This window comes from Phaseolus vulgaris, chromosome 10 (genome assembly GCF_051622355.1).
Source record: "Phaseolus vulgaris cultivar YP4 chromosome 10, ASM5162235v1, whole genome shotgun sequence".
Lineage (NCBI taxonomy): Eukaryota > Viridiplantae > Streptophyta > Magnoliopsida > Fabales > Fabaceae > Phaseolus > Phaseolus vulgaris.
The window spans coordinates 5,641,667-5,667,025 of NC_143507.1; the positions used below are offsets into that span (position 1 = coordinate 5,641,667).

Here is a 25,359-nt window from a genome sequence, read left to right on the forward strand (position 1 = left end):
CCAACAAAACATAAATTATAAAAAAGAAAGATTATAAGAGCATCTTCACTCGTGTAAGAGAAAAGTTATTAATATTTTTGTTCCTCCGCAATACACAATAGTTTTTTTTACCTTCAGTCCATGTATTTTTTAGTTCATGCCAATATAGTACTTATGTATATGTCAATTTTTATTTTAAATCCAACCACATTAGTTTCATGTAATTATCGTCAGTCACTTCAAAAAAATTTAACAGAAACTAAAAAACAACTTTTTAAAAGTACAGAACGAAGAGATACGAATAAAAGGCATGGAACAAAAATAAAAATATAGCTAGGAGGGAAAATAGTTAACAAGGTTTAAAATAGAGGTTTAACAAAACGTTTTTAAACTTATTAAATATTGTTTAATGTTTTTTCGATGATTTTGACAAAAATGATATTGAAATAATGTTATAAACTGATTACAAATAAATTGAGCTGTCGTGATGTTTTTCTAAACTGTATTTATACCTTTTACTTTTTTCCATTACAACATTAACCTCTTATGTGAGAAATGATATCAAAGCTTTTAAAACTTTAAGCGATATTTGCATAAAATAAAAAGATTCGGCGATGGTGTTAACGCGCTTCCATGACTACTAAGGAAGTACTTTCATTGCTTTTGTGTCTGTACAGATCATCTCTTTCACTGTGTTGCATTATTGCTTTCTCTTCTTCTAACAGTTAACCTCATCAATTCCTTCCATGGAATGGCGTCTTCATCATCCAAACTCCCATGGATGTACGATGTGCTCATCAACTTTAATGGAGAAGACGTTCAAAGGAAATTTGTTTCTCATCTCGATTCTGCCCTCTCTGCTGTTGGCTTCACCACTTTCCTTCACCACCCCAATGCACTCCACCCAATTCACATCCAACAACCTATTCTCAATCTCTCTCGTGTAGCAATTGTTGTTTTCACCAAATCCTATTCTCAATCTTCTTGGTGTCTTCATCAGCTTCAACAAATCATTAGATGGCAAGAAACTTATTGCCGACATCTTCTGCCCGTTTATTACGAAATTCTGCCATCTGATGTACGTCTTCAGAAGGGTGATTTTGGAAAAGCCTTCAAAGCAACCGCAGGACAAGAACTGGAGCATGGCATGTCCAGGTGGAGCCACGCACTCACCAAAGCTGCAAATTTATTTGGATGGGATGAGAGCAATCACAGGTAAATCACTCACTCAATCACCATATTTTAAGCTTCTCATTTAATTTTGGTACTACATGATTTCTTCTATATGATTGGTATTGAACTTGAAGGAGTGATGCTGAACTAGTGGACAAAATTGTTAAGACCGTTCTTAATTTACAAGTCTTGTCTGCTACTAAATTTCCAGTTGGATTACAACCCCGTGTGGAAGATGTGATTCAAACAATAAAAAGTAAATCCACTCAAGTTTGTACCATAGCGATATGTGGAATGGAAGGATCTGGTAAAACCACCCTTGCCAAAGCCATCTACCATCAAATTCATGATTCATTCAAGGATAAGAGTTTCATTGAAGATATTGCACAAATTAGTCGAACGAGAGGGGACATTCATTTACAAGGACAACTTCTTTCAGATGTGCTAAAAACAAAGGTGGAGATACATAACGTTGACATGGGAAGAAGTATGATTCGGGAAAGACTTTCTGGGAAAAGGGTGCTTATTGTACTTGACGAAGTGGATCTCTATTGTCCATTATTATTCGACCTAAGGGAAAGTCGTGCATGGTCCGGTGAAGGAACTGTAATAATCATTACAACCAGAGATGAAGACCTACTGAGGATACATCAAGTTGATTCTGTTTATAGTATAAAGCCAATGAACGAAAATGAGTCCCTTGAGCTTCTTAGTTGGCACGCATTTAGAGAACCAAAACACAAAGAAGAATACCATCTCCTTGAGCTTATTGTGGAGGACTACCTCTTGCTCTTGAAGTCATTGGAAGTTATTTATATGAAAGGACCAAAGAAGAATGGAACAAAGTAGTGTTAAGATTAAACAGTATTCCCCTGAATGAAGTTTCACAGATATTGAAAATAAGCTTCGACGGTTTAGATACTCAAATGGAAAAAGATTTATTCCTTGATGTATGTTGTTTCTTTGTTGATAAGGCCAGAGACTATGTTACCAATATCCTAAATAACGGTGGAGTATTATACGCTGACAGTGGAATAAGAGTTCTGATAGAGCGTAGCCTCATACAAGTTAAAAAGAACAACAAATTGGGAATGCATCCTTCGTTACGAGAAATGGGAAGAGAAATTATTGATGAAATTTCAAGAAAGGAATCTGTGAAGAGCAGTCCACGGTTCATTGATGAGGATGGGGAATATGTATTGACAGATAATACAGTAAGAACATTCTCTATATATGGTTTTGAAAATTCTTTTGGAAGTGTTTGCTTCCTCATGTGTAATACATTCATTTGTTTTACTTTGCTCCTTTCATCACAGGGGATAGAAGCCATTGACGGATTGTTTGCGAAACTGCATTCATCCAGAAGAGATTATCTTTTAAAGAAAAGATACAGATCAACACTGCTGCAACCAGATCAAATACAGCTCACTGGAAATTATGAGTATCGTTCTAAGAATCTGAGATGGATGAGTTTGCACGGGTTTTGTTCAAAATACCTACCTAATGACTTTTATCTGCATGATGCAATAGCGATCGATTTAAAACACAGTCTTCTTCGATTCGTTTGGAAAGAACCCAAGGTTTTTATTACGTGCCATTTTCTATTAAAATATAAAGCTTAACTAAAACAAAAATAGTAACCTACTACTACTGCTTCATTTTGATTTTCGTATTTAATATTTCTCAAAAAGACTATCTGTATGCAGGTTTTGAGGTGGCTAAAAGTTCTTAATCTTAGTCACTCCGTGTACTTGACAGAAACCCCTGACTTTTCCACACTACCAAGTCTTGAACAGCTCATTCTCAAAGATTGTCCAAGATTGGTCCAAGTACACCCATCTATTGGTTGTCTCTGCTATCTTACATTGCTAAATCTGAAGAACTGCATAAGTCTAAGCAATCTCCCCAGAAAGACATACAAGTTAGAATCTTTAAATACTCTCATTCTCTCTGGCTGTTCGAAAATTGACCTGTTGGAAAAAGATATAATGCAAATGGAAACCTTGATAACACTAATTGCTGAAAACACAGCTGTGAAACATGTGCCTTTTTCAGTTGTAAGCTCAAAAAGCATTGGATATATTTCCCTACGTGGATTTAAGGGATTGTCTCGTAATCTTTTTCCTTCTATCATTCGGTCTTGGATGTCATCAACAATGAATACCGTATCTTATACTCATTCATTTTGCACGGATATGTTGGAGAATAATTGGAATTATATTGCGCCACTGCTTAGCACCCTTCCAAATCTTCGAAGTGTTTTGGTGCAATGTGACTCCGAGTTTCAACTATCTGAGCAAGTGAAAAATATTCTGGTCGACCATTTTGCGCATATTACAGAATCAGGAATTTCAAAGCAGCACTTCAGGTCTTCTTTCATTGGTGCTGGAGTGTACCATGAATTCTTAAGTGCTGCCAGCGATAACATATCTAAGGTTCTTCTCCATCTTTCCCTTTGTTTATAACCTTCACGTTTAGATGTTAATTAAACCAACATAAAAATAATCTGAAAAAAGTGTAGAAACTACAATTCTAAACTTTTAGCACCCTTAGCTTCTACAGCCACACAACTTCATACAAAAGTATCTGATTTTATTAATCAACTGACTAAGTGATTATTTTCTCTTTCTTGTTGCTTTACTAGCTTTTTGGTTGTTTTATTCCAAATGATCGCAGAAATATAAACTGAAAGAAACGAAAACAGAAATGCATTCTAAATCCCTTGGTGATATAACACAACAAAACTACTGACCAGATTTATTGTTTGCAGAAGACAATTTGAATAACAAAATTAGATAAATGACTAAGCTTTCTAGCGCATGGTACAGGTATTGGCAAGCAGTGAGACATGTGATGTTTCTCTCCCAGGTGACAATCATCCTCATTGGTTGGCCCATATGGATGAGGGACATTCTGTTTCTTTCAGTGTGCCTCCAGATCGTGGCATGAAGGGAATGGTTTTGTGTGTCGGTTATTTATCAACCCATGAAATCGTGGCAACTGAATGTTTTAGAAGTGTCTTAATTGTTAATTACACAAAGTGCACATTGCACATACACAACCATGGGACAGTAATTTCCTTTAATGATGTAGATTGGCAAGGTATAATGTCAAATTTAGGATCAGGAGACAAGGTGGAGATTTTTATAAGTTTTGGTCATGGATTGGTAGTCAAGAACACAGTTATTTATCTGATATGTAGTGAATCAAATGACTTAGAAAAGAAGCCTGCGCTAAAGAAAAATCCCCTCGTTAGATTCATAAAGAAAATTGTAATGTGACTTCACTGGTAAGTTATTTATCTACTTCTTTGTGAACAGCAGATCCCTTTAGTTATGGAATTAATTAATCCTGTTGTCGTTTATTGCAAAAAAATTTTTTCATCCTTTCCTTGTTTTTCTTTGGAGTATATAGTTTATAGTTAAGAAATTAATGTTTATTTACCCTGTTCTCGGTCCTCACATTGTGCTTCTTGGCTTTACTTCACCTGTTTATTGTATTTGTTTTCTTGTGGTTAGTTTTGTCAATTTTTTTCCCTTTCAGCATATACTATTTCTTTAAGAAATCATCTTTTTTACATTCATTATGATATAGATAGCTTCTATTTTATATTGTTATGTTTTCTTTATCAACAACAATAAAGAATCAATAAATAAGCTTAAATAATTTATTTTAAACAAATGGTTCGATATTGTTATGTGTTTTGCTTTGGTATCTAATATGCAGTCTCTGATTTTGTTTCATCATTACAAGCACCGTAGCCTCATCCCTTAAAGACTAAATGAAATAAATTTTAATCTCATTTCCCGTTTTGCACTGATTGTATTTGTTTTACTTATAGTTAACAGTAGTATAATCAGACTCCTGAAATGTTAGATCTAAATGAAAAAGGGATGGAAAGAAAAGAAAATTTCAATAAAAGTTCCTTAGTGAAAAAGAAATAACTAGGTCTTTGACATAAGCACACAATGTCTCTTCATAAACTGTCTTTTTTTCTCTCTCTCAAGTACTATTGCCTAAATTTAATGTGGCGTGTTATTATATTAATTAAAATATGAAAAATGTTCAAATAATTAGTTTCTGTAATATCATACTAAAATTGGCTTTTTATTTAGAAATTTACAATCAAATTTCATTCCTAACAATGAAGAAATATATTTTTATAATTTATTTTTTATTAAAAAAGGTGAGTTTCTGATTTTTATAGAACTGTTCATGACAATTTTATGTTGTATTTCTTTTATTTTTAAAATTATACTTAATTTTCGACAAATCCTTAACTTCCACTTCATTTATTTTATTTTATTTTTCATGTAAATATATATATATATATATATTTTAATTTAAACTATATTTTAAATTAATCTATTATAGAATGTTATATGTTCATTGGTTATATCTTATATTTTATATAAAATTTTGTATAAGAAATAATTTTTTGAATTTTTAAAGTATATACAAAATATTCTTAGAAAAAGTTACAAGAAAAACGAAAATTTTAATTTCTATCACAAAATATGGTCAAAGCTTCAGTTTTACTTGAAAATTTACATAGAACAAGCTCATATCCACTGCATCACGCAATAATGGATGTTATAAAATAAAGAAATACAAACTTCCGTCCAAATGTGGATCGTAAAAGATGAACAAACAAATATGTCACTATAAAATAATAATGAATTAACTTCTATAGAAAAGTGTTGCCATAAAATTGAATCTAAGTAAATAATTTATTTTTATGAAGTTAAAAAATCTAAAAAATTATAATAAAAAAGTTTATCATATAAAAATTGTGTAGCTTAACCAACACTACAAGAAAATCACTAAATAGTAATTAATTTAGAGACTAAAAATAATTAATCACTATATTGACTAAATTAGATACTATTTTATAAACTAAAAAATTATTAGTATCGAAAATTGTTTATATTATTAATATAAATTTATAAAATAGTTTCTAAATTTATATTTAAAGTAACTACCAAAATTTTAGCTACTAATATTTTATATTCTAAATTAATCTGTACAGACTAATTTAAAAATAAAGTAATAAGTACCTAAAATTTTGATAGTTAAAGATTAGATACCAATTTGAAAACTTTTATAAATTTTTATTAATAATTCAAACTACTTTAGATACTATCTTTTTTTTAGTTTATAAGATGATGTCTAATTTAGTCAAATAATAACTAATTATTTTGATTTTTAAAATTAATTTTTATTTAAAGATTTTTTTTAAGTGCAACACTATTTTATGCAGCTCAAATTCGGGCAAACATGAGCCTTGCTGTTTTGCTACATAATTGGTTCAACCTATGTTGATTTCTGGGTACATGGTAAGGAAGAATACCACTTTTAAGGGTTTAGGGTTTATGAGCCTTGCTATAGGATTTAAGGTCAAGTTTACATTAGAGTTTGTTTAGTTTTTTAGGGCATTTGTTGTAGGATTTATTTATAGTTTTTTTTATAAGGATTAAAGTATTTTTGAAATATCTTTTTTATTAATTTTTTTTTATGATTTTTTAATTTTTTTTTTATAGATATAAAATTCAAATAAATATTAAAAATAAATAAAGTTAGTGTTATGGTAAAGTCAACTAGATTAGTGTTAAATTTATTTATTTTAATATTTATTTAAATTAATGTTAATTAGGTCAATATTAATATAATATATTTTTAATATTTATTTAAGTTAGTGTTAATTAAGTTGATACTGATTTTATTATGTGTATGTCTTTGTAGCATAGAATAGAAAGAGTAGATAATTCTTAGATGACAAAAATGTGGTAATTCATGTGACTTTAGTTTTAAATCAAAACATAGAATTTTTCTCTCAGTATTCTACACAAATTTCCTCATACTCATCATTTTATCCACACTTATCTCTTTTATTTTTATCTACATAAAACTCATTTCTCTCTCAACTTTTATTCACTATCATTTAAGCAATGTCTATCACAATACAAAAAACAAGGCAAAGGTGCTTATGTTTTGTCTACTCTTTTTTTTTTTTTTTGCATGAAACTCTTTAAATTCAATTCATGTGTTTTTTTTTTGTTTTGTATACCTTTTTGTGTGTAAGTTTACTTTTGTTAAAGATTAAAATACAGGCAATTCATGTGTTTCTTTTTTGTTTTGTATACCTTTTTTTTTAAAAAAAAATTACTTTTGTTAAAGATTACAAGACACTTACGAGGAAGATTTTTTTAAACAAAATTATTATTATTAGTTTCGGTCACACCAACACAAACTAAATAAAAAAAAATATTTCATTTAAATGATGAAGTAAATAAAATTTAAAAAATGCATTAGCGGTATTTTGGTCGATGCTAAACTACTTTAACCAGTATTGTAAAAAGGTTCAAAGACGATGATTATTGGAGCTGTACGATGACGTATTTAGAGCATTCGTCTATAGATTCATCGTCTAAACATACACGTTATAGACGACGACTTAAGTCGTGGTCTACAATTTTCACATAGACGATGATTACAATTTTCACATAGACGATGATTGACAATCGTGGCCTATAGTTATACTTATAAACTAACTTTTTAGAGAAATCATAGTTTATATCTCTGGGCAACAAAAATAAACCGTGGATATAATCATTACCTAATGTGTCATAGATTAAAAAAAAGAATTAGGAGACCATATAGATGATGGTTTCTTGCTATAATAGTTGTCTATACAGTGATATAGACTACAATTTTGGTCTGAACCATAGTTTATATTATGAATTTTTTTAGTATATTTTGTTTAGTTCATTTCTTCCTCTTTATTAACATGTAATTGAGTAAACCACACCAGATGCATAATTATGACAATAAAAAATATAAATACTATAAAATACTCATAAAAGAACAAAATATTTAAAGTAATCAAATTTCTTTACACAAAGTAATCAATTATGTTTTAAAAAAATTATACACTAAAAATGTCTATACACTGAAACATAAATTGAAACAAATATTATACAACCTAAGATTTAATTAATCAAATATCATCATCAATCCTAAAATTGTAAAATTGTAGAAGTGGAGAAAATATGTCGCCAAAAAATTCCTCATATAATCCATTAATTCAAAATCGAGTGGTGACACATCCATAACATACTGCAAGATAGAATAAGTTGAAATTGGTCCATAAAGTAGAGATTATTTTATATAAAGAATTAGTTAAATGTGATTACCTAGTCTCAACCTTTGTCAATGTCAGCTCGTACAATGGTAGTCATTTATTGTATTATATAATAGCCATAATCATACCCTCTCGATTGTTTATTGCACTAAATTGAAAATTAATGCTATTTATTTCAAAAAAAGAAGAAGATAGGAAACTAATTAATAAAAATTACAAATAACCTTTAGGTGCAACCATGTAAGCTTTTGAGACTTTAAACATGGTCAACCTCTCAAAATGTTATATCCATTATATGAGCTACATAATAAAAAACACATGTTAGGAAACATTTAAGTAATAAAATGATGTAAGTTAATAATTTAATCTTTTGCCGATAAAAAAAAGTTAATAATTTAATTACTAGTTGACTATTTGCTTCAGATACACGAGTGACTTCTTGTGTAATGAACCACGTAGTAGTATGATCATTTAGAGATATCAAGTAATTGTCACTTTTTTTTATCAGCAAGAAATAATAAATAAATATGGATCACTTAAGGGGTGACCAAACTCTTGTACAAGAATTAAGAAGAAGATAAGATAGGACCTCACATACCAACTTATTCCAAACTCTCAACAAAAACTACTACCTATTCCTTACAACAAAACTAACCAAAGAAGCCCACCCTTGGCAACAACTAGGAAATAACAACACATCAAACACTGAAATACATAAAGACATAAACAAACCACCAAACACCAACCTCCAAAAATATTAGAGCCTTTTTTTAAGAAAAAAAAACTTTACAAAAAGTACAACACCTTAGAATACCATGAACACAACAAAAAAACTCGTAATCCTTTGCACGCCACTTTTGCATGGAGTCTCTTTTTTATAATGTGAGAAAGAGATGCTCCTATTGCATAATATCCCCTTACTCCAACTAGAGAGACAACATGCTTATAACAGTCTTCTAAAAACACAAGTTCTTCCTTCCTAAAAGAAAGAATTACAAATACATACCAAAGTAAAGAAGACAATACTAATTAACAAAATTCATACATATTGTAGGTTTCAAGCACCAGTCAGAATAAGATAACTTTGCATCTTTTTCTTTACTAGTAATCCAAGTCCAAACTTTTCTTTGTGCCACGACAAACACCTCCAAAATAATCAACTCTCGCATTCTTAAAGACACACCTATTCTGATATTTTCAAATTTTACCAACAATTGCAATCCACACCCCTTCCCAAATTCTAGATATTGATCCTTTAACATTTGCATAAATGATAATATTATAAGCTTTTAAAACTTTAATATTTGCAGAAAATAAAACCAGACTCTATGTATGTTTTCAAAATGAAAGTGTATAAAGTTAATATGTAATTTTTAAAAAACTTAAAAACTTTCGTAGTTATTAGTGTAATATATGTTTTTGGGTGATGATACTATAATTGTTCCTAATAGGGAGAGGGAACTTAGAGAACTATTGAAGTCTTCTTCTCCTTCCTTCGGTTGGTCAGGTTGCTAGGTGATGAACTGGGATTCTTCTCGTCCTCCTGCTTCTCCTTCGGCACTCGGTCTCGGGTGACTACCGGATGGTGGGAGTACTTGCGAAGGCACTCCGACGCTCAAGTCAGTAAAGCGGGTGATGGTGTTTTGGTAGGTGAACGATAATAAATGACGTACCTTTCTCCTTGGGATGTGTGCTATTTATATTATTATAGGCCTACCTTGTTGGGCCTGTTTATCGGAGTGGACCTAGCTTAGGGTTGTATTACCTAATTCCTAATAACGGATTAACTTCACTGACCTTGGCTTGAGCATTAGCGGTAGTATGGGTCGGCCGTCGACCAGGTTCTCTTGGTCTCGGTTGTCTCGGCCAAGTCTCCAAGGTCTCGAACAGGTAGACCAGGTTTTGGTCGTCTCGGCCAAGTCTCTTAGGTCTCAGCCAGGTTTCCCTGGTCTCGGTCGTCTCGACTAAGTCTTTAAGGTCTCAACCAGGTAGACCAGGTCTCGGTCAGCCAGGTGGATCTCGGTCAGGAAGACCAAGGATCGGTCTCGGCCATACACCGGTACAATAATATTCACAGAATAAAATCATCCACTTTAATACTCCTAAATATTATATTCTAATAATATTTGTTTTATTTTTTAAGTTAAAATTTTAATATACATTATTATATTATTAAAGTGGGTTGTTAGGTGAACGTTATTCTCTTTAAAAGTGTCAAAAGAAATATTTAAGAACGGGAGAGTTGATTATTTTGTGATTCTAAGTAGCCGTTGGTCTAATTTGTTGACTGGCTAAAGTAAAAAAGGTTATGCAATGGTGTGTTAACGCGCTTCATCCAATATTAAATGAGTACTTTAAATGAGTTTGTATCTCTACAAATCATTTCTTTCACTCTTTTGCATTAATGCTTTCTATTCTAAACATTTCATCTACTCATCAATTCCTTCCATGGAATTGGCCTCTTCATCATCAAATCTGCCACCGATGTATGATGTGGTCATAAACTTTAATGGAGAAGACATCCAAAGGAAATTTGTTTCTCATCTCGATTCTGCCCTCTCTGCTGTTGGCCTCACCACCTTCCTTCATCACCAGAATGCAGACAACCCAATTCACATCCAACAACCTAGTCTCAATCTCTCTCGTGTAGCAATTGTTGTTTTCACAAAATCCTATTCTCAATCGGCTTGGTGTCTTCACCAGCTTCAACAAATCATTAGATGGCAAGAAACTTATTGCCGACATCTTCTGCCCGTTTATTACGAAATTGAGCCATCTGATGTACGTCTTCAGAAGGGTGATTTTGGAAAAGCCTTCAAAGCAACTGCACACCAAACGTTTTCAGGACGAAAACTGGAGCATGGTATGTCTAGGTGGAGCCACGCACTCACCAAAGCTGCAAATTTCTTTGGATGGGATGAGAGCAATTACAGGTAAATCACTCACTCACTAAGCTTGTACTTCAATTTTGGTAATACATGACTTGTTCTATAATATTGTTATTGACTTTGAAGGAGTGATGCTGAACTAGTGGACAAAATTGTTAAGAGCGTTCTTAATTTACAAGTCTTGACTGCTACTAAATTTCCAGTTGGATTACAATCCCGTGTGGAAGATGTGATTCGAACCATCAAAAATAAATCCTCGCAAGTTTGTACCATAGCGATATATGGAATGGATGGTTCTGGTAAAACCACCCTTGCCAAAGCCATCTACCGTCAAATTCATGGTTCATTCACGGAGAAAAGTTTCATGGAAGATATTGCACAAGTTAGTCGAACGAGAGGGGGTGTCCAATTAAAAGAACAACTTCTTTCAGATGTCCTAAAAACAAAGGTAGAGATAGATAGCGTTGAGATGGGAACAAGTATGATTCGGAAAAGACTTTCTGGGAAAAGGGTGCTCATTGTACTTGACGAAGTGGATCTCTATTGTCCATTATTAATAGACCTATGGGAAAGTCGAGCATGGTTCGGTGAAGGAACTGTAATAATCATTACAACCAGAGATGAAGGCTTACTGAAGATACATCAAGTTGATTCTGTTTTTCGAATAAAGCTGAACGAAAACGAGTCCCTTGAGCTTCTTAGTTGGCACGCATTTAGAGAAGCAAGACCAAAAGAAGAATACTATTTCGTCCTTGCAAGAATAGTAGTTGCTTACTGTAGAGGACTACCTCTTGTTCTTGAAGTCATTGGAACTTATTTATATGAAAGGACGAAAGAAGAATGGAACAGAATATTGTTAAGATTAGAAAGTATTGCCCTGAATGAAGTTCCACAGATATTGAAAATAAGCTTCCACGGTTTACATAGTGAAATGGAACAAGATTTATTCCTTGATGTATGTTCTTTCTTTGTTGGTAAAGGCAGAGCCTATGTTACCAATATCCTAAATGGCTGTGGGGTAGACGCTGATAGTGGAATAAGAGTTCTCATAAAACGTAGCCTCATAAAAGTTAAAAGGAACAACAAAATTGGAATGCATCCTTTGATACAAGAAATGGGAAGAGAAATTATTCGTAACATTTCAGAGATGGAGAGGCAAGTGCGGTTTGTCGATGGAGAATATGTATTGACAGATAATTCAGTAAGATTATTCTTTATATGTGGTTTTCAAAACTTCTCTTTGAAGTGTTTCCTTTCTCATTTTTAGTACATTTGTTTTTCTTTGCTCTTTTCACAGGGGACAGACTCTTGGGCAGTGCCTGTGAAACTGCGTTCAGCCAGAAGAGAACCATCAAGACTGCTGAAACTCGATGGAAATTCTGAGTACACTTCTAATAAACTGAGATGGATCAGTTTGCAAGGGTCTTTTTTAGAATACCCATATATCGATTTTCCTCTGCATGATGCAATAGCGATTGACATAAAACACAGTCTTCTTCGACTCGTCTGGAAAGAACCCCAGGTTTTTATTACTTGCCATTTTCTAATAAAACACAAAGCTAAACTAAAACTAAAACAAAAACAGTAACCTGTTTCATTTTTTTATTTATTAACAATAAACAATATATTAAAAGGAGATACTTTATGGTGTCCCAATCTTATACAAGAACCAACATTCACAAGACATAGACAACCCAAACAGCAATTTACAGGCATAACAACAAAAAAGTTTGAGTTGCTATAAAAAGAGCATAACCATAAACCTGCATAAATCCCTCAAACCCATGTGATATGCATACTGCTGTTTCATTTTGATTTTCTTCTCTGATACTTGTGAAAAAAACTCTCACGGTGTAGGTTTTGAGGTGGCTGAAAGTCCTTAATCTTAGTCACTCCATGTATTTAATGGAAACCCCTGACTTTTCCGGACTACCAAGTCTTGAACAGCTCATTCTCAAAAATTGTCCAGGATTGCGCCAAGTACACCAATCTATTGGATGTCTCTCCAATCTTACACTGCTAAATTTGAAGGACTGCACAAGTCTAAGCAATCTGCCGAGAAAGATATATAAGTTGAAATCCTTAAAAACTCTCATTCTCTCTGCTTGTTCGAAGATTCATCCATTGGAAAAAGATATAGTGCAAATGGAATCCCTCATAACTCTAATTACAGAAAATACAACTGTGGAACAAGTGCCTTTTTCAATTATAAGTTCAAAAGGCATTGGATACATATCCCTACGTGGATTTGAGAGATTGCCACCTAATCTTTTTCCTTCTATCATTCGGTCTTGGATGTCTCCAAAAATGAATCCCATATCTTATAATCATTCGTTTTGCATGGATATGGAGCATAATAGTTGGGATGATATTGCTCCATTGCTTAGTAGCCTGGCAATTCTTCGAAGTGTTCTGGTGGAATGTGAAACTGAGTTTCAACTATCTGAGCAAGTGAAAAATATTCTGGTCCAATATTTTGCATATATTATAGAATCAGGAAGTTCAAAGCATCACTTCAAGTCTTCTTTGATTGGTTTTGGAGCGTACCAAGAATTCTTAAGTGCTGCCAGCGATAACATATCTAAGGTTCTTCTCTATCTTTTCCTTTGTTTATAACCTTCACTTTAGCTGTTAGTTAAGCCAACATAAAAATAATCTAAAAAAAGTGTAGAAACTACAATTCTAAACTTTTAGCACCCTTACCTTCTACTGCCACACAACTTCATACAAAAGTATCTTATTTTATTAATCAACTGACGAAGTGATTATTTTCTCTTTCTTGCTTTACTAGCTTTCTGATTGTTTTTATTCCAAATGATGGCAGAAATATAAACTGAAAGAGACGACAACAGAAATGCATTCTGAATCCCTTTGGTGACATAACACAACAAAACTACTAACCAGATTTATTGTTTGCAGAAGACAATTTGAATAGGAAAATTAGATAAATGACTAAGCTTTTTAGCGCATGGTACAGGTATTGGCAAGCAGTGAGACATGTGATGTTTCTCTCCCAGGTGATAATCATCCTCATTGGTTGGCCCATATGGACGAGGGACATTCTGTTTCTTTCAGTGTGCCTCCAGATCGTGACATGAAGGGAATGGTTTTGTGTGTCGGTTATTTATCAACCCATGAAATCGTGGCAACTGAATGTTTTAGAAGTGTCTTAATTGTTAATTACACAAAGTGCACATTGCACATACACAACCATGGGACAGTAATTTCCTTTAATGATGTAGATTGGCAAGGTATAATGTCAAATTTAGGATCAGGAGACAAGGTGGAGATTTTTGTAAGTTTTGGTAATGGATTGGTAGTCAAGAACACAGCTGTTTATCTGATATGTAGTGAATCAAATGACTTAGAAATAGAAAAGGAGCCTGCGTCAAAGAAAAATTCTCTTATTAGATTTATAAAGAAAATTAGTAATGTGACTTCTCTGGTAAGTCATTTATCTACCTCTTTGTGAACAGCAGGATCCCTTTAGTTATGGAATTAATACTTGTGTCCTTCATTGCAATCTATTTATTTCCCATCCTTTCCTTGTTTCTCTTTGGAGTATAACTTATAGTTAAGAAATTAATGTTTATTTACACTGTTCTCAGTCCTCACATTGTGCTTCTTGGCATTACTTTACCTGTTTATTGTATTTGTTTTCTTGTGGTTAGTTTTGTCGATTCTTTTCCCTTTCAGCATATAATATTTCTTTAAGAAATCATCTTTAAAGAAAGACATTCATTATGATATAGATAGCTGCTATTTTATATTATTATGTTTTTTTATCAACAATAAATAAAGAATCAATAAATAAGCAGAAATAAGTTTTTTTAAACAAATGGTTCGATATTTCTTTTAAGATCGTGACCATATTTGGAAAAACCTAGTTGAAAACTTGAAAATTACATATAATGGAAACCTAAACTGAAAACTATAATGAAAGCTATAAATGAAAATTGCAAAAGAAATTGATAATTAAAATTCGTTGCATTTAGTCTTAAATAAAAGGAATGAGGCTACGGTGCTTAGTATGTTGAAACAGAGGCTACCTAGCAGATAGCAAAACTAAACACAACAAAATATCGAACAACAGCTGTGTTTATTTCATAATGCAATGTCTCTTTCCAAGAGACTTTCTTAATGAAAAGAATTGCCAAAGTAACAACGAGAAACAAATCCAATAAAGAGATAAAGTAAAGCCCAGGAAGCACAGTGAAGAGTTAGAAACAGGGAAAAACAGAGAAAGAAAGGGATTAATTCGATAACTAAAGGGATCCTGCTGTTTCAAAGAAGATATATGACTTACCAAAATTCACATTACAATTTTCTTTTTCAATCTAATGGAGTAATTTTTCTTTGGCGGGCTCTCTTTCAAAGTCATTTGATTCTCCATATATCAAATAGAGAGTTGTGTTCTTGACCACCAATCCATGACCAAAACTCACAAAAATCTCCACCTTGTCTCCATATCCTAAATTTGACATTATGCCATGCCAATCTTCATCATTAAAGGAAACTACTGTCCCTCGGTTGTGTATCTGGCATGTGCACTTTGTGTAATTAACAATCAAGACACTAGCAAGACATTCAGGTTCAATGATTTCAGAATTTGATAAATAAGCAACCCACAAAGCCATTCCCTTCATGTCACGATCTTGAGCTACAGTGAAAGAAACAGAATGCCCCTCACTCTTATGGCTCAACCAATAAGGATCATTGTCACCCGGGAGTGCAACATCACTAGAGTCACTCCTTCCCAATGTCTGTACCATGGAATAAAAAAAAAATAATTATTTATCTAATTTTTGCTTTTCCAATTGTCTTCTGCAATCATTATTTTATCACTGAAAATTACAAAACGGGCATTTTTAATCTAAGCAAATCTGGTTAATAGTTTTGTTGTCTGTAAATCACCATCATATGCATCTCAGTTTTCATCTCTTTCAGTTTATATTTCTACGATCACTGGCAATAAACAATCATGAAGCAAGTAAAACAAGAAAGTGGAAAGCAATTGTTTAGTACTAAGTATAAGCATAATGACTTGGTTAGCTGATTGTTAAAATCAGAAACTTTTAGATGAAGTTGTGAGGCAATAGAAGAGAAGGGTGTTAAAAGTTTAGTACTGACTTTCTGTCAGATACTTCTATAGGATTATTTTATGTTCCTTTAATTAATAGTTAAATGATGGTGAAGACAATAAATAAAGGGAAAGCTAGAAAAGAACCTCAGATATGTTATTGCTGATAGTATTGAAGAATTCATTGTATGTTCCAACACCAATCAAAGAAGACCTGAAGTTATGCTTCAAAATTCCTGGTTCTGTAGTATTTAGATCATATTCGACCAGAATAGTTTCTACTTGCTTATATAGTTGAATCTGGAAGTCACATTGCACCAAAACACTTCGAAGATTTGGAAGGGTGCTAAGCAATGGCGCAATATAACCCCAGTTATTATCCTCCATATCCGTGTAAAATGAATGAATATAAGATAAGGGATTCATTGTTGGTGACATCCAAGACCGAATGATAGAAGGAAAAAGATTACGAGATAATCCCTTAAATCCACGTAGGGAAATATATCCAACGCTTTTTGAGCTTACAACTGAAAAAGGCACTTGTTTCACAGCTGTGTTTTCAGCAATTAGTGTTATCAAGGTTTCCATTTGCATTATATCTTCTTCCAATAGGTCAATTTTCAAACAGCCAGAGAGAATGAGAGTATTTAAAGATTCTAACTTATATATCTCTCTTGGGAGATTGCTTAGACTTGTACAGTTCTTCAAATTTAGCAATGTAAGATAGGAGAGACATCCAATAGATGGGTGTACTTCCACCAATGCTGGACAATCTTTGAGGATGAGCTGTTCAAGACTTGGTAGTGTGGAAAAGTCAGGGGTTTCTGTCAAGTACACAGAGTGACTAAGATTAAGAACTTTTAGCCACCTCAAAACCTGCATTGAGATAGTTTTTGTGAAAAATATTAAATACCAAAATAAAATGAAACAGCAGTAGCAGGTTATTATTTTTGTTTCAGTTATTAAGCTTTGTATTTTAACAGAAAATGGCACGTAATAAAAACCTTGGGTTCTTTCCAGACGAATCGAAGAAGACTGTGTTTTAAATCGATCGCTATTGCATCATGCGGATAAAAGTCGTTAGGTAGGTATTCTGAATGAAACCCGTGCAAACTCATCCATCTCAGATTCTTAGAACGATACTCATAATGCCCAGGGAGTTGTATTTGATCTGGTTGCACCAGTGTTGATCCGTCTCTTATCTCTAAAGGATAAGCTTCGGAGTAATCTCTTCTGGATGAACGCAGTTTCACAAACAATCCGTCTATGGCTTCTGTCCCCTGTGATGAAAGGAGCAAAATAAACCAAATGAATGTATTGCACATGAGGAAGCAAACACTCCAAAAGAACTTTCAAAACCATATATAGAGAATGTTCTTACTGTATTATCTGTCAATACATATTCCCCATTCTCATCAGATTCCTTTCTTGATATTTCAATAATTTCTCTTCCCAATTCTCGTAGCAAAGGATGTATTCCCAATTTGTTGCTCTTTTTAACTTGTATGAAGCTACGCTCTATCAGAACTCTTATTCCACTATCAGCGTCTACTCCACGGTCATTTAGGATATTGGTAACATAGTCTCTGTCTTTGCCAACAAAGAAACAACATACATCAAGGAATAAATCTTTTTCCATTTGTCTATCTAAACCGTCGAAGCTTATTTTCAACATCAGTCTAAATTCATAGCGGGGAATTTTCTCTAATCTTGACAATACTATGTTCCATTCTTTTTCCGTCCTTTCATATAAATAAGTTCCAATGACTTCAAGAGCAAGAGGTAGTTCTCCACAATAAGCAACTACTCTTCTTGCAAGGAAATTGTATTCTTCTTTTGGTTTTGGTTCTCTAAATGCGTGCCAACTAAGAAGCTCAAGGGACTCGTTCTCGTTCAGCTTTATACGAACAACAGAATCAACTTGATGTATCTTCAGTAGGCCTTCATCTCTGGTTGTAATGATTATTACAGTTCCTTCACCGAACCATGCTCGACTTTCCCATAGGTCTAATAATAATGGACAATAGAGATCCACTTCGTCAAGTACAATGAGCACCCTTTTCCCAGAAAGTCTTTCCAAAATCATACTTCTTCCCATCTCAACGCTATCTATCTCGACCTTTGTTTTCAGGACATCTGAAAGAAGTTGTCCTTGTAAATGGACTTCCCCTCTCGTTCGACTAACTTGTGCAATATCTTCGACGAAACTTTTCTCCGTGAATAAACCATGAATTTGACGGTAGATGGCTTTGGCAAGGGTGGTTTTACCAGATCCATCCATTCCACATATCCCTATGGTACAAACTTGCGTGGATTTGTTTTTTATGGTTAGAATCACATCTTCCACACGGGATTGTAATCCAACTGGAAATTTAGTAGCAGACAAGACTGGTAAATTAAGAACGCTCTTAACAATTTTGTCCACTAGTTCTGCATCACTCCTTCAAGTTCAATAACAATTATAGAACAAGTTGCCAAAATTGAAGGACAAGCTTAAAATATGCTTATTGAGTAAGTGATTTACCTGTAATTGCTCTCATTCCATCCAAAGAAATTTGCAGCTTTGGTGAGTGCGTGGCTCCACCTAGACATGCCATGCTCCAGTTCTCGTCCTGAAAACGTTTGGTGTGCAGTTGCTTGCAAGGCTTTTCCGAAATCACCCTTCTGAAGACGTACATCAGATGGCTCAATTTCGTAATAAACAGGCAGAACATGTCGGCAGTAAGTTTGGTGCCATTTAAGGATTTGTTGGAGTTGATGAAGACACCAAGCAGATTGAGAATAGGTTTTGGTGAAAACAACAATTGCTACTCGACAGAGATTGAGAATAGGTTGTTGGATGTGAATTGGGTTGAGTGCATTGGGGTGGTGAAGGAAAGTGGTGAAGCCAACAGCAGAGAGGGCAGAATCGAGATGAGAAACAAATTTCCTTTGGATGTCTTCTCCATTAAAGTGGATGAGCACATCGTACATCCGTGGGAGTTTGGGCGATGAAGATTCCAATTCCATGGAAGGAATTGGTGAGTGGATGAAGTGTTTAGAAGAGAAGCAATAATGCAACACAGTCAAAAGGGTGATCTGTTCAGACACAACCATTCAAAGTAGGCGGAACATTAATGTTCTTTATAGTCGTGCGCACGTGAAGATAAGAAAAAAATATTACATTAGCAAAAAGTCTAAACAATTCTTGATTTTTACTAATTTAATCATAACTTGGTGTAAACAATTATTTACAGTGAGGCCAAAGCAATTACTGAAAATTTTATAATACATTTCAGATGCATCTTGCACTCGTAACCATTGCGCTTGTCACCTCTATATTAAAACCCTATTTACGGTTAAATATTTTTTCCCCTAACTTTTTTTATTTATACTTTTATGCATGTAGTTTATTCTTATTTTTCATCGTATAATTTTAAAAATATTTTAGTTTTCGTTGTTATTCTTTGTTACAAACCTGTTGAAGTGACAAACCATGATAACATCAAAGTAATGTGATTAGATTTAAAATCAAACTTGACATTTGCTAGCACTAAAAAAATATGAATATACTTTCATCCCACCTTACCTCTTTTTTCTTAAATTTTCTTATTCGTCCTGACAATGACAAGAGGAAAATCTTGTATGGAAATTGGGAGATTATATGAGAATTGTTCTCGTCTGCTGACTTTGGTCGGACCTCGGTAGTAGACTCCAAGTTCAATCAATTTTGCTTGATGTTGTTGAACCTAGACCCTGGTGCTTTGTGACGAGGGAAGCTCCACTTCTTGATCACACTTTGAAAATCAAGTCAGTGAGAGCATTCAAACTATGATATCTCAATGAAAAATTTGTATTAGTGTAAAATCCTCAGAAAAACATACCTTTGCTCAGGGTCTCATACCCTTTTTATAGACTTTCCTTCAACAATTTCATCAACAAGAATATTCTGTTAAGATTTGGCTTCATTTTACGAGTGCATGCAACTTTTATTTTTATCAGCTTTTATTTACATTGAAAATATATACGCCTAACTAATTTAGTTAAGCCATTTTACTATAATTATATTTTAACATGGACTGCCAACTGTTTGGGTTGACCTCATAAGACATTATGAGGCTTATATTTTATCCCAGATCAAGCTAGGTATTTTCCAAATGGGTCCGACCAACCGAGTTATCACACTGAAGTATTCGGGATCGAGATCCCGAGCACGTCAGACTAGTACACTGGCCCCACGTTCAAGCCGAGCTTGAGGAGGCGAAGAGGCTTACTTGTATTGGTGGTTGACACGACGCTTTTGTTAAAGGGTAGCTGGGACACAGATTCTTAAGCGTCTTTCAGAAAGACATCCCACCATACTTAATGTGGTGTGTACACGTGGAACATAAATCAACGGTGAGGCAATCCTTTCGTTTTGAGTTCATTTCCTCCATACATAACCCTTTTCTTCTTTGAACCTAACACTCTTTGCTTCTTTCTCTATGCCAACAAGCACTTCCCTCCCTTCGTCGCACCACTTCACACCGCCATCTTCCACTGGTAAAACAAGTATGTTTCATTCGTTTAACTTTATCTGGTGACTATAATCTTTCCATTGATTTCAATAATGCACCTTGGTATACGTTGATTCGACTCATTCTGTATGTGCTTTCCCCTGAACTTCGTTTGCATTCTATCTCTGTTTATGTCTTTGTTGTCTTTGAAGATGGATTATAGTTTTGCTTATCCTTGGGCTAAAAAGGAACTGCTTAGAGAAACCTCCGTCTTTACTACCCGTTTAAAAATTAGAAAGCTAAGAAAATCGGGGGGTTTAAGCAAAAAGTATGAGAGTTTAGTGAAAGTAGTAGAGTGTAGGGAAGGGGAGCCTATATGTAGTAACGAGTCCTCGGACCCTAACAGACCATTTTGCTTTTTCTACGCCACATTTTTCACCAAGGTCCTACTTCGCCTTCCCTTGTCAATCTTAGAAAAAGAGCTATTAACCGAGTTGAACGTGGCACCCGCCCAGCCACATCCGAATAGCTGGTCATTCATCCGAGGTTTCATAATTTTGTGTTCCCAGCTCGACATTTCGCCAACTGTGGAACTATTTCTTCGAACTCAAACATTCTAGTCGCCAGTTTTGGGTTTCTCTAAATGGTACCCCTAGGAAAGGTCTGCTTACCCTCTTCTAGTCATTCAATAAAAATTTCAAAAATCCATTTATCAACGTTTGTGCCTCGGCAGGAGATTCGTCCCTAGTGGACGACTTTCCTTTATACTGGACACCCAAACTCCGATTTTAGTGTGCTTGGCGCCTGAAAGACCTGTCCCCAAGGGAACAAGGTATTTGTGAATTCCTGGAAGGTCTCAAGGTCGTCTTCGACATGCCAACCCTCTTGAATAAAGAATACCTCCCTGGTGCTCTTAAAGCCTACATCGGTATATCTCCTTTCTCATCCTTGAAAGGAGAACATAATCCATGACTTCTGAGTATTTGTTTGTTTTTGCAGATAACATGCTTTCTAACATTAGCAAAACTGAGTTGTCCGAGCGTGCCAGGAAAATGAGGGTGGCTGCGAGCATGAACAATGACTCTTTGTTACAAAAGAGGAAAACTCCAACTGATGCCGCTCAAGTCCAATCCGATCAAGACGAGCATACCACCTTGGAACCTGTCTTTAAGAGGAAGAGATCAGTGGCAGCTCCTCCTATCAAGCACTCACACTCGAATGGTCGAGCTCTTAACTAAGAGGTCATAACTATTCAGGAATGCGAGGCAGAAAGTTCTCAAAGGAAAAGCTTATGGAATCCTGATTTGACATTCCAGCACATGGCGAGTCATGCTACTTGCTTGACGAAGATAAGACCAGATTGATGGCTCATGATGAAGATCACCTCCGTCACAACACCGAGAAACTTCTTGGCCAAGCATTTTCCCTGGTTTTCCTAGTCAACGTCAAGGCAAAGGATCGGAAAAGAGCTGAAGACCAAAGGTTTAAAGAGAATATAGAACTCCATCAAGAAGTCGAACGCCTCCGACCTGAAGTTAACCATTTGGGCGTGGCATTGGCCAACAAGACCCAAGAGAGACTTGTCTTGGCCGAAGAGAAAAGCAAACTCTCAATTGAGATTGAAGACTTAAAGAAAGAAATGACGCGCAATGAAGAACGCCACCCAATCCTACCTTGTTGGGTTTGAAGCTGTATTGGAACAGGCAACTGTTGTCCACCCTATTGTTGACTTCTCAGAGCTAGATCCAAGCAAAAACGTGATTGATGGAAAGCTAGTGAGGATCCTTAGTTCAAAATTTTTATGGACTGTATTTACTATTTACTTTTAATTGTTGAACCTATTTAACGTTTAAACTCCTCATCGACATTTATTAAGAATTTTGAACCCTAAGATGTTCATTATTTTGAAATCAAAAGTTCTTTACTTATAGTATACGAATGTACGAACATTCTAGCGAATCGAACTTTGCCAATCGAACTGACCCAATTTTACACCCTTAATATACTAATGCCAGATTAACGTAATATGACCTTGCTAATAGGGGTGGGATGAAATATATAAACGAAATTAGTTCTTAACTAATTGGCTAACCTTTTGACGATCGATACCTTTCTGGTTGGCTGAGTTGTATACCACTTCGACCTAACCAATCCATCGTTTGTTTGGACATTTTCAACACTGTTCATTCCACGAGTCATCCAAAGGGTATGACATCATAAACTTTGTTCGGGTAATTCACACTCCGGCTTGGCCAGATGATGAACTTCGACAGTATTCACCCCCGAGCTGGGAAGTCATACCGCGTGACTATAACATTTGCTCCAAGTTAACCTACCTCACAAGGCGCCTCCTCGGACAGTTGTATCTACTCTGAGCTAGGTCATCTTACCATGTGCTAGTTCGGATAACTACACCTGTTTTCAAGTCAAATAATTCCATAGTGCGCCCATACTCGGGTAACTATATTCGTTCTGAGTTAGGTCGTCTTACCACGTGCCACCTCAGGTTGCTACACATGTTCTAAGTTAACTTGTCTCATAGGGCGCCTATACTCGAGTAGCTACACATGCTCCAACTTAGATCGTCTTACCATGTGCCATCTCGGACAACCTCACCTACACAAAATCACACCTGATAGGTATATTCTGACTTTGGGATGAGTGAACCACATGCAACTTTGGGGTAGTTTGGCCATTTGTGCGGTCAGTTGCTCAATCTGCTGTGTCAGAATCTTATTTTGAGCCAGCAATGCATCTATAGTGTTCAATTCTAATAATCCCCTCTTTTGATGACCTAGTCTATCATGTTGGGCTTCATAATCAGTTGTGGCCAAAGCATCAATAATTCTCGTTGCTTGTTCTACATCAACGGCCATCATCGTGCCACCAACTGCGGCATCTAGGAGCATCTTCGTATCAGATCTGAGACCATTAATGAATATGCTAAGTTGAGAAATTTTTGCAAACCCATGATTAGGGCATCTTCTTAGCATCATCTTGAATCTCTCCCATGTCTCATAGAAAGATTACTTTGCTCTTTGTCTGAACATAGAAATTTCAGACTTAGCTTTAATATAATGAGAAATTGGAAAAAATCTCTGTAGAAATTTTTCCTCCACATCCTTCCATCTAGTTAAGCTCTTATTAGAATGTGATTTAAGCCACTCCTTTGCTTTCCTTTCCAAAGAAAAGGGAAACAAACGCATATACACATTGTTAATATTACATGATTGAAAACCCATAGTTCCCACCAATTTTTAAAATGTAGCCAAGTGTGTGGGGATCCTCATGGTCCATTGTTGTGAGTTGATTGGTACTAATGAGGGTGATGAATTTTGGCTTCATCTCCAAGGCCCTATTAGTAGCAGGTATTGCAATGCTAGAAAAGTGTCTAGGCCCTTGATGTATGGCATAGTCTCCGAAAGTCCTCCTAGGAGGTGGTGTTTCCTCCTCCGCCATGTTGTTATCCTCCTGAAAAAGATGAATGAAAAAAGGACAAGTTGTTGAAGAGTCCTCTCTAGTGTCCTCTTGCTTCTCTTTTGCCTTTGATTTCTGGTTCCTTCTAGCTACCTTCTCAATTTTCGCTTCAAATAACAATTGATCTTTGGAATACGACCTTTCAATATCATATAAAAGCAGCTAATGCAAGGGTTAGAAAGAAAAATTCACAAGTAGTCCGAAAAAAAAAATTATTTTATAGTTTGTTTGTTTTTTCAAAAATTTTAAAAATAAACCAAAATTTAAATAATAAAATAAATAAAAGAAAAAAGTTAAAACAAAATAACAGAAAATTAAATTGTAACAATAAAAGAGAATCCAAAGTAAATCAGAAAATAAATAGACAAATCCAGCAAATAAAATAATTAAGAAAGTAATAAAAATAGAGTAACAATCTAAAAATAAAATAAACACATTAAAAACAAAGCAAAACAATAAAAATATTCACAATACTTAGAAAGTTATACTCAATAAATCAAACCTGGTCTCTGGCAAAGGCGTAAAAAACTTGGCGACTTTCTACGACAAGTGCACCGCATTGTCAGAAGTAATAATTTGTCCCTAAGGACGGATATCGATCCCACAAGGAACAATGAATTATCAAGTACAATGTTTGCTAAATATAAACAAAACAATTAAAAGAGTGTTGATGGTGATTGTGTTGGCAGTGATCAATAAGAAAACAAACAAAGAATTGGTTGCTTCAAGTTGGTAAAATAGGGATTAGGTTTCATCATCCTCACTCCTATGTATTTTGATTAACATGTCAATATTAAGTTCTTTGATTGAAATTGATGCCCGTAGAAAATTCATTTATATCGATCTCTCGCATGTAAAATTTTTAAAAATGTTTCCTAAATATTGATCTCTCGCATACTTATAAAAACAACTTAGAAGCACACTCAGACGTTAATGGAAATTAACATTTCAAGTCTATCTCTAGCACTCAAATATGTTAAGTATTGTTGTTTACGTCACAACCCTAAAAATACCTCTCAGTTAGATTTAAGATTCTTAATTTGTCACAGAAATTTAGAAATAAAACAACAATACCAATAATCAATCAAGAACATAATATTATATCATATTAAATATCACTTTAATACATAAGAGTTCGAGCAGATC

At 34.4% G+C, this 25,359-nt stretch overlaps 3 protein-coding genes and 1 pseudogene across 4 annotated transcripts; 3 read left to right on the forward strand and 1 right to left on the reverse strand.

Annotated features, from left to right (window-relative positions):
- Positions 1-599: 599 nt before the first annotated feature.
- Positions 600-4,474, forward strand: LOC137812459 (disease resistance protein RPV1). Its single transcript, XM_068614449.2, is given in 6 exon segments — positions 600-1,194; positions 1,287-1,912; positions 1,915-2,366; positions 2,469-2,732; positions 2,859-3,587; positions 3,981-4,474. Coding segments are annotated over 6 exon segments (2,988 nt in total). The 5' UTR covers positions 600-730; the 3' UTR covers positions 4,434-4,474.
- Positions 4,475-10,650: 6,176 nt separating this feature from the next.
- Positions 10,651-14,683, forward strand: LOC137812478 (disease resistance protein RPV1). Of its 2 annotated transcripts, none has more exons than XM_090296426.1 (5): positions 10,651-11,226; positions 11,308-12,382; positions 12,479-12,703; positions 13,039-13,767; positions 14,006-14,683. In XM_090296426.1, exons 1-5 carry the CDS (start codon positions 10,652-10,654, stop codon positions 14,057-14,059), a joined length of 2,658 nt encoding a protein of 885 aa, XP_090152552.1. In that variant the 5' UTR covers position 10,651; the 3' UTR covers positions 14,060-14,683. The 2 variants fall into 2 exon arrangements, with proteins under 2 accessions (XP_090152552.1, XP_068470570.2); XM_068614469.2 differs by having other exon boundaries at positions 10,655-11,226; positions 14,159-14,683.
- Positions 14,684-15,416: 733 nt separating this feature from the next.
- On the reverse strand, positions 15,417-19,367 carry LOC137812487 (disease resistance protein RUN1). The gene is given in 6 exon segments (XM_068614481.2): positions 15,417-15,542; positions 15,544-15,944; positions 16,409-17,137; positions 17,266-17,541; positions 17,643-18,702; positions 18,786-19,367. Coding segments are annotated over 6 exon segments (3,087 nt in total). The 5' UTR covers positions 19,358-19,367; the 3' UTR covers positions 15,417-15,493.
- Positions 19,368-23,700: 4,333 nt separating this feature from the next.
- LOC137819903 (small nucleolar RNA R71) lies at positions 23,701-23,806 on the forward strand (annotated as a pseudogene).
- The last annotated feature ends 1,553 nt before the right edge of the window (positions 23,807-25,359 follow it).